This window comes from Psammomys obesus, unplaced genomic scaffold (assembly GCF_907164565.1).
Source record: "Psammomys obesus unplaced genomic scaffold, mPsaObe1.curated_primary_1811, whole genome shotgun sequence".
NCBI lineage: Eukaryota > Metazoa > Chordata > Mammalia > Rodentia > Muridae > Psammomys > Psammomys obesus.
In genome coordinates this window covers 39,197,933-39,207,892 of record NW_026591086.1, presented here as the reverse complement: position 1 = coordinate 39,207,892, position 9,960 = coordinate 39,197,933, and the positions used below count along the sequence as shown (strand labels likewise).

Sequence of the window (9,960 nt, the reverse complement as noted above, 5' to 3'; positions counted from 1 at the left end):
ACAGAGACATACAATAAATGTAAAAGAAAATAGCTGCAAATGGAAACCATACTATTACAGTAAAATAACTCAAGACAAACATTACATATTTCTTATTTGTAGAGCCTACATTTTTTACACAAAATTATTTTCAAATATGACTTGAAAGCAGAGGTTCTACTGTCTAAGGGAAAAGAGGTGATACTGGAGGGTGAAAACAATGAAAGGATGTGATACTCTTGGATAAAAATATCTTCACGAAACCCATGACTATGTATAATCAATAAACACCAATGAAAAATAAGTAAATAAAGAGGCTTAGAGGTGTAGCTTAGCGGTAGAATGCTTGAGTAGCATGCATGAAGAAAAGGAGAGGAGAAGAGAAATGACTCTAAGAACATGGAAAACCTACCCAGTGTTGGCTAAGAATGCAGGATAAGCATCCTACATGTGGAATGAGTTTGAGAACTGCTGTTTTCATTGGAGCTTGGGAGCTGCAGGCTACATTCTAAATACTATCGGGCATTTGGCAAATTTTCCTTTATAAGTACATATTATTTTAATAACTGGAAATAAAAATAATTGCTTAGCAACAGAAACCCTGGAACCAATTTTTATTTTTCACCCACGTTAACAGCTACATATTTTACGCCTCCTCTAAGACAGCTCTCATTTTACTTACATTTTTACAAAGGATCCAAGTGTCCTTGTATTTTTACTCAGAGCACAATAAAGTTTTATATTACTTATTTTTGATCCAGATTTCTTCTTAAAAAGTACTACTTTTGCTCTAGATATTTTTCTAAACTCCCTAGGAACAAAACAATGGATTTTTAAAAGCTGATCCAATTTTTCACTACTTACATTACCAGAAAAATGAACTCAAAGTCATAACATTATCTGAAATAAAACTTGATTAATATTAAATTTTTTTTCTGCAGAATCATCATAGTTGTGGTAATAGTTTAAGAGAAAGTCACACTCCAAAACTTGTCACGCAACAGACACTAAATATATGCAGCTTGAGGTGTCTGAATTGAACCTGAGACATCTAAAATATAATATCATGAAGGCACATGTGCTGAAATATAATTAAGACGAATGAAAGGGGAAGCAGGGAAGCAGCACAGCAGGGAGGAGTACTTGCTGCTCTGTCAGAACCTGAATTCTGTTCCCAGGGCCTATGCTGGAGAGCTCACATCCACCAGCTCCAGGGAATATGGCACCCACCCCTGACCACCACAGACAGCCATATGCATGTGATAAACACACACACACACACACACACACACACACACACACACACACCACATATACTTATTTTCTTTAAAGAACAGGACTGCAAAAAAGGCAGACTCGTTAAATAATTAATAACAATAAATAAATTTTAAGAACATTTTTTAAATGCATCACCATTTTTATTTACAAAGGCAACTGAACAGAAGAGATTACCAGTTTCTGGAGAAATTTCCATGATTATGCAAACCATGATTATTTTTCATTACTGAAAATAAACAGCTTCCTATGGGGATTTGCTTAGCAACAACAGTCCTTTTGAAGAAAATAGAGCACCCTCCTCAAGCGAATAAAATATTTACGTAAGCAAAATTATTTTTCAATTGGATTATTTCTGTGTAAAGAAAACCACAAAAAGCAAGCTTATGAGTGGATTTAAATGAAATTTTTCATGTGGTTCCACATTAACTTAGAATACATTATAATAAACTGTAAACAATTACATATTTATATTAACAATTTCAAATAATGTTTAAGAACTTGAAAAAAAATTACCCTCTTTCAAACACCACTGAAGAGTCACTCTGGACCACTATCAGCCTCGAAAGTATTTTTTTTTTTTAAGTTCTTGGGTTTTTGGTTTTGTTTTTTTTTTTTTTTTTCCCACTTGTGCATTTTGGGATGCTGAATTCAAAACACAAATACTGCACTCTCCCCCCGCCCCACATAATTACCTTCTTATAAATAAACAACAAAAATACAGGTCCTACCAACGCTACAGTGTTTCTATGTCATCTAATGCAGCGAAGGTTATTCTTCTTTTTAAAAAAGACGGAAAAACATACAACAACAGGTATTTATAGCTCTGCACCAGCGGCAACCGCCTCCTCTTCTATCTGCAACAGTGCTTTCGAATGGAGGCTTACATCACATGGCGGTTGGCCGTCCAGCTGATCAGGCAGGGAGAGAAGAGAGAAGAGTGCTCAGATTCAGAACCCTGAGTAGCAGCACACGGGGATACATAGCAGTAGTCACTCAGAGTGGCCCAGTGAGGTAGAGAGAGTTACCTGCCGCCCAGACTTAGGATAGAGGTAGGCAATCGCAGCCTCTGGGTCTAGAATTCTTTACTTGTAAAACACAGAGTAAAAATTAACTGCTGAATCAGAAAAAAAAAAACAAAAACAAAAAAAAACACAAAACCTTCAACTCTCTATTATTTGTACTGAAGGAGAGAAAAGGCATGGGCAATGATTCCAAAAATCAATCATATTTGGCTTTGGATTTAAGAGAGAAAAGTGCACACACATACACACTCCCCCAAGGCCCTGTGCCCAGCCTTGATGTTCTCCCAACTTCAGGCTCAGTATTCCAGGAAGTATCAGAAGAGAGGCGGCACAGAAGCCGCTGGGAAGATAAGAGAGAGTTGACGGGTTCAAATCACTTCCAAACACTCTGCACATAGGGGCCATATAAATACCTCTGCGTTCAAAAGCAACAGGTGTGCAGACACCACCTGTAACACCCTTTCACAACAAGGGAGAGACATGTTACCAGCATCAAGGTTCAAAATGATACGTACAGCAATAACTGTTGTCCTGCCGAGGCTACAAACAACACACAGTTGAGTTATGCTACCCTACACTTCATGATACGCAAATGCAGGCTTAGAAAGAAAGCAGCACTTAATTAAAAAAAAAAAAAATCAGTAACACTGAAACACCATATCAACAGAATTAAGGCTCTCTTTTTTTTTTTTTTCTTCAAAAATCTGTGTATGGATATGTCGTTACATATTAAAATAAAGCAGAAACTGAGACTCTTAGGTTCAATCGTTTTCAAAGCTAATTATGTTATATAAATCACATATTAAGATCTCATCATTAGATAAGGGACATAAACGGATGATAAGAGATAGAGCCTTAATCAGGAAACAGATCAAGTCCTGCGCGAAGGACTTGTCTTATCCCTCTCTATTCTGTGCCCACAAGTCATTAAAACTTTCTCCCAGGATCTTTGCAAACCCCAGTGTCTCAATTTCCTGGTATAAAGCCCTCCAGTTCCTCGACCATCTAACCCCTTCCTAGGTGACTGAGATTCATGACATAGCCTCTTTGAAGGGGGCAGGCTATGACCCCTGACACCCAGGATGCTATGGCAGCGAACCTGGGGAGGAAGAGGTAGCTGCAGGCTCAGGGAAAGGCATAGGGACCCGTGGTCTCCTCAAAAGACAAGAAATTTTCTCTCTGATTTGCTCTCTTACATTTGAATCGGAGATAGCAGTCATTGCAGTAGAGTTGGTGGTTTCTGATTCTGACTTCTGCTCCCGAGGAAGAGCCTCCGAGGTCACACTCACAGGAGACACACTGATGGGCAAAAGAACGCACACAATTAGGTAACTCTAGAAAACCTGGAGCACTCCCAGAAGAAGAGAGCTACATGGGGTGAGATGCAGAAGTAAACGCTTGGGTGTATTACAACAAAGAAAAGGGCTAGGAAAGGCCAAAGACGATTAGTGGATTTAAGTCAAGCCTGCTAGATTAGACACTAAGGATTCATAAAACAAATTTAAAGAGCCGAGAAAATCATTCTAAATATACTGGGGGTAGAGAAATACAAAAACAGTTTGATGACTGGCTTAAAGAAATTTAGTCTTCATTGCTCCAAGGAAATGAAGGCTAATTCACATGTCAGAATAGAAAAAAAAAAATAGAATTTGGGTTTCTGGCACTCTAGTCTGCAGTGGACTAGAGTGTCCCCGGTGTCCCCACAGCACTGGCTGAGCAAGGATCCCATGAGGTGTCTTATGTCAAGGACAGGGACTTTGGTGTTCTCTATCTCTCTCTATCTCTGTCTCATCTCTCTGTCTTTCTCTTCCCCTTTCTCTCTCTCTCTTTCTCTCTCTCTCTCTCTCTCTCTGTGTGTGTGTGTGTGTGTGTGTGTGTGTGTGTGTGTGTGCCTGCTGTGTACGTTCAAATACTATTTTGATTCATTCTTCTCTATGTGAATACAGCACAAAGTTATATAAGCAAGCTGCTAACTTTGGAATTCCAGGATCAAAAATGGGAGACTTTCTTCTGGTCCGGTGAAAGTTCAAGAATTAAACTTGTTGTGTGTCTAGCGGCAAATACTATAAAACAGAGGGTTACAGCCCAAACCCTTTTCTATATACAAAAGAACAAAAACAAAACAAACAAACAAACAAAAAATGCCACCACCACCCAAAACCTACCAGGTATAAGCAGGCTGTGCAATTAAAAAAATTATTTACAGTAGTTTTCCTTCCAGACACTATTGAAAGCTGTCCTTTAGACACTGATAACTGCATGCCTCTATGCTGCTAAGAACACTGGTAAATTAAATTTCAAGTCTGCCCTTGGCAGCACACTAGAGAAGACACTATGCACCATAAACCTTATTTATAGAATCTGAGCGGATAAGAGCTACAAAAAGCACGGGGCCTCCAGACCGTAAGAGGATTCCCAGTTTGAGAACAAAGCAGTAGCAAGCAATTTGTGACTCCAGCGCAGCACAGACTGACAAGTGACACCACCAAGCTTGTTAGCGGCCCATCCACAGCCCAGCGGCTCACAGAAGCCATGCGCTCTCCAAGCAAAGCGTCACCGGCCGGCAAGCTCTTTGTCTCGGGCTCACCTTAAAACAATGTAAATGATAACAAAGACCCAGGGTCTCGATGATCATGGCGGCTCCTTTGCCCAGTATGTTATTACAGTAGGAGCACACACGCTTCCCACTCACTGACCTAGATGCGGAACAAGAAGGGAACGGAGGCTTTCACCTGTGCTGTGCAAGGTTGGCATTTAAAGTCGCGCTCAGCGTTGGCAGTGATGACGATAACTCTAAAAAGGCTCTGTATGTCTGGGGAAGAAAAGCTTTCAGCAGCCAACTAAATCGAGCATGCCATCATTACACCTCCAACTCTCTCAACGGAGGCTCTAGGGACCTTGATTGCCTGCTCACCTAAAGGAACAATTTCAGTGTGACTGGTCCACTTGGGACTTTGATGCCATTCCCGAGATCACATACGGGCTTATCAGTATTTCTGATCAGGTGCATCTTCTTAATTCAGTTCGCTTACACACAAAATACCACTCAGGACATTCCCTCCTTGGGGCTATCTGAGTCTCTGGGATTTGCCTTCTCCACTTTACTTTTTACCCTGTCTAACTCAATTTTCTGGTTAGAAATCTAAGCACATTCCTGACTGCACTTTTATTGAGAATGATGTCATCATTACCCAAGAGCTGCTGCCTCAGGGGTGACCACTTTAGTGTCAGATCTAGGGCTGGTCTTCCCCAGTGCTAAAGAGACTTCATCTTCACTTTCTCACCCCTCCGGAAGGAGCCCACACCACAGGGCCACTAAGGAGGACTGGGAGGGCATGGCTATTGAGAATCAGTAGATGAAGAAATCAATCTGATAGACAAAGACCTTCCCTAAGCAGAGAGGCCCATGGCCTGCCCTAGCCCTCCCTCTGTCCTGCTCTCACATGTGGGGCCATGTAGGACAGTAAGTGAATGCTGGCTCCTCTCCTTTGCCAACTCCATCTACCCCAAAAAACTGACCATAAGTCCTTCCTATCCCTTTTCTTTTAATTCAACTCTCTAACATATTTTGTGGATCCTGGTAGCTGTAACATTATTTTGGACTGATAGAAGATATTTTCTTATCTAAGCCTATTAATCAACAGCTTTAAATGCCCAAACGTCAATGGATTTCTACCTCTAATAGTTTCATTTTTGATGGAAACTAGAACTCCTTTGGGATGACAACAGAGGACTGACTCATGGAGGAGCTGTGCAGATCTGAAAATACAACCCACACTGACCTCAGGGCTTCACCCCAGAGCCTGGGGACAAGTGGCCACTCAAGGCGCTACCTAACTTTTACACCCTCTCCATAACACATGAACTACAGTAGCCAAGTGATGAAGACTGAGCAAAATGGTGGCAGATTTGGTAACAGACAAAGCAACCCAAGACTCCAAACACAAGACCAAACCTACAGAATGATTTTTATTTTAAATCCAGTTTGTAAAACTGCCCAGGCTATGCAGCCTTTTTCTCATGCTTTTCTTTCGCACTCCATTCCAATGAGCTTCTATTAGAGTGCCAATAAAAGTCCAACACTTCCTAACACTGCTTTCACTTATAAATATGAGATGCATTCATGAGCCACTGAATCATTTGGTGATGACACATGGTGATCTATTCAGAGGACTCTGCCAGCTGAGACACTGACCAAAAGCACAGGCGACAGGGAGCCTGGCAACATGCAGACATGTTTAAGGTCTCAGTGCCTTCACCGGACATCTGTAAACACTAGGCAGACAGCAGACAGAGGCAGGAGAAAGCCTTCTCAACTGCTTTGATACAAGAACACCAAATTTCATGCACTCAGAAGGTCCTGTTTTTCTTCTTTACTGGATGATCTGGGGAAAGTTTTAATGAAGGGACACCCTTGAAACTGAGACAAGGGGACAAACAGCAGACGGGGCCTCACCTGTTACGTAGCTGAGAGCCTGACTGTGACACTGAAGGGGAATGGCTGCGCGGGGAGGGAGACCCCGTGGTGGCAGGGCCTGGGATGGTGGTCTTCACAGAGCCCGCTGGAGGCGGCACAGCAGACGATGGGTTCCGCATGTAGGCACGGTTTGAGGTGGACAGCAGCTGTGGCGGTGGGCGACTGAAGTCTTGGACAGAAGAGGAGGCATAGACTCCTGCAGGCTGGTTGTGCCAAAGGGACTGCCTCCAAGAACCGGGCCTCGGGGAGTCTAGATTGTCCAGAGACTCTCCTCTGAAACATAGGAAGGAGTCACAGGAGATGCATGTCACTCAACTGGAGATCACTGATGGGGTGCATCACTGGGGTCCACAGACCAGCCTTATGTATTTCCAACGCTGCAGCTAATCTGAATCCAATCACATATACAATTACCTTTAACAATAACAACAAAAAAATTGTTCTGTACCAGGGCTACTGTGACATTTCATATTTCAATAACCTTCTTTGGCATGGTTCTTATATTAAAAAAAAAAAACCAAACAAACAAAAACAAAAAACAAAAAAAAAGTATCAAAGTGGAAAGAAAAATATATTTTTTTTTAAATACAAGCTAATACTAGTAGCCATTCATCCCTTAAATCTTACACAGTTTAGACTTATAAAGCTCAGTCTTTCAAATCCCACCAGAAAAATACATTTTAAGCACACAAGAAGTATGAAGCTGGACATTTTCACAGACGTATTTAACTTAATCTACACAACACTATACTGTACTGCTTCTAATCTCATAGAAGTTACTTTGACCAAACCAGGAGTATATGGGTGAGGTTCTGGCTTCAAACCAAAGTACCTCCCCCCATTACTCCACTGCAGCCCAGGCCTGCCTCCAACACACTCACTCACTCGCTACCCCAAGTCCTATGTGTCAGCAACTGCTTGGTGTCCACATTACAGGGAACAGTCAACAACCCCTTCCTTTGGACTGCAGACACCCTGAAAACAGGACTTAGCTCTTCTACAGAAGCTAGCTCTGAACTGTGCATGCCCTTCCAGCTGTTGATTTTCTTAGCAGCTTTAAAACTTTCTTCCTGCCAGAAGAGTGAACAATAGGGTCTGTTTAGCCTAGCATCGTAAGTAATGTATCATCACAATATAACATAACACAAAGAATGAGTCAAGAAACATATAAGGGTCTTCTCCTGGGTGAGCAAGGGTTCCTCCTTCCCTCAGTTTGTACACCTTCCCTAATTCCCAAAAATAACAACCCTTACTTCTGAGTCCTTACAGATTTTTCTCAGGTATACAAGAAAATATTTACACATACATACAAAGTTGCTTATATAAGTTAATACATGTTTATATATAGATGTACTCTGTGACATTCTTCAAAAAAATGGTTACAACATGGTTTTTATTCTTTTACAAGAGTTTAAAATAACCTATTTACCACCTGAGATACATGATCCTGAATCATGTTCTTTTCTCTTCATGTGACAGACTGTATGTCAGTGGTTCTCCCAGAATCGTGCACTTTTGTTATCTGCTCTTCTGTCCAGTTCCCTTCCACTGATTCTGGGTTTGACACTGTGGCTACATTAAAGAGTAGGGCATCGGCAAACATGATATACACGGAGAGTGATAAGCATTTGCATGTCCGGAACTGTCTTCTGAAAGATGCCTCTATAAGTGTGAGTACCATACCCTGAGGCAGCTCCAGCAGCTGCATGGGAAGAAGATAAAACCAAAAACTCTGGCTGAGGCCCATGAGGGGTCTCCTAAGGAAGGCTCACCAAAAGCACAGTCCGTGTGCGGAGCTCATGAACGCTTTACATGTTCAGTGTCATTAAAGAAACAACAAATATGTGACAGACTTATAGAGGGTGCCAAACCTTCACTATCTCCTTTATTTAAAATAAAAAAAAAATTGCCAACTCCGGATCAATGGCTGCTCAAGTGCCAAAGCCAACACCGGGCAAAGAACAGTCCAGGCAACCCTCATACCTGGGAAAGGAATTATTATTTTAAATTAAGGGTGGGTATGTAAATAAAGAAAGAACAGACAAAATTTACTACATGCCTAAAGTACAAGTGTACTGGACTCCTTAACGCATGACTGCATACAGGGCACCCCACAGTTTTTAATACTTGTATAGTATTCTTAGCCCTGAACCACTATTGACCTAACTAGGAGCACTGTGAAGAGTAATATTGTGTAATTTTAATTTAATATAGAGTAATTTTGTGGGGGTGGGGTGGTTTGGGGTTTTTGGTTTTGCTTGTTTTATTCACAATTGCCAACAGTGTGTACCCTTATCTTTATCTTTCTATATTTAACAAAATCCAGAAGGTAGAGCCCTGGTAAGAAAATGTATGCTTTTGTTTAATTTACCATGAAAAGATGATTGGAAAAGAGAATTCTTATTTTCTTATGCATTGCCAGTACTAGGTTAAATCAATGTCTTAATGCTGTGCAAATTTCATAAGCAGAAGGACCTATTATTATCATTTGAGGAGTGGTATTGATTTGTAGGTTTACTGATTTAGTTTCTGTTTCCTATGAACTACCTACTCAAACCACCTATTTAGTTTCTCTATAGACACAGATATACACTGACATTGACACATAGATGAAGTTACTAGAATTTACTGGTGGGTTATTTGCATATTAAAACATGTTGCAAATAAGTCTCTACAGCTTAGCTGCCAGGCAGAACACTGAACAAAGCAGCTGCGGTTTTGATTGCCAAGACAGGCCTCTTAAAATGCCCACCCACTCACTCAAATTTGTATCTACATATATACCATCTAAAAAGTTTAAAAAAATAGGTTTTTACACTTGTTTGTGAACCTGATTATCATAATTCCAACCTTGCCAATAATCTCATTATTAACATAAGTAGGTTTCCTTCTCTTCAAATTTAACACACAAGAAAGAGTCAGAGTGTATTTACTTCTCTGGATCTCATCTCAGAATTCCACATCCAGAATTAGTAGCTTTTCCTGATGTAATCTTGTCCGGCTGGCTTCCCTGCCTCAACCAGTTTCTTCATATAGAGAAACGGAGTAACTGTGCCTACTTCAAAACATCCTCTCTCAGTTTAAATGAGATGGTTCAGACACAACTGACAAAACAGCACTCAATGACATTCCCTCCTTTCCTTTCTCTCAAAGAAAAAAAGAAAGAAAGAAAGAAAGAAAGAAAGAAAGAAAGAAAGAAAGAAA

General features: G+C 40.8%; 1 protein-coding gene across 4 annotated transcripts in view; it reads right to left on the bottom strand.

The window, feature by feature from the left end:
• Nucleotides 1-1,360: 1,360 nt before the first annotated feature.
• Lmo7 (LIM domain 7) overlaps nucleotides 1,361-9,960 on the bottom strand; it is a 97,786-nt gene continuing 89,186 nt past the window's right edge. For 2 of the 4 annotated variants that reach the window (XM_055609620.1, XM_055609622.1), the window contains 4 exons: nucleotides 6,736-7,029; nucleotides 4,867-4,975; nucleotides 3,476-3,578; nucleotides 1,361-2,165 (listed from right to left, as the gene is read on the bottom strand). In XM_055609620.1, coding sequence (XP_055465595.1) covers nucleotides 2,143-2,165; nucleotides 3,476-3,578; nucleotides 4,867-4,975; nucleotides 6,736-7,029 — 529 coding nt within the window. In that variant the 3' untranslated portion in view covers nucleotides 1,361-2,142. The remainder of the gene's footprint in view (nucleotides 2,166-3,475; nucleotides 3,579-4,866; nucleotides 4,976-6,735; nucleotides 7,030-9,960) is intronic. The other 2 variants (XM_055609621.1, XM_055609623.1) reach the window with 1 other exon arrangement.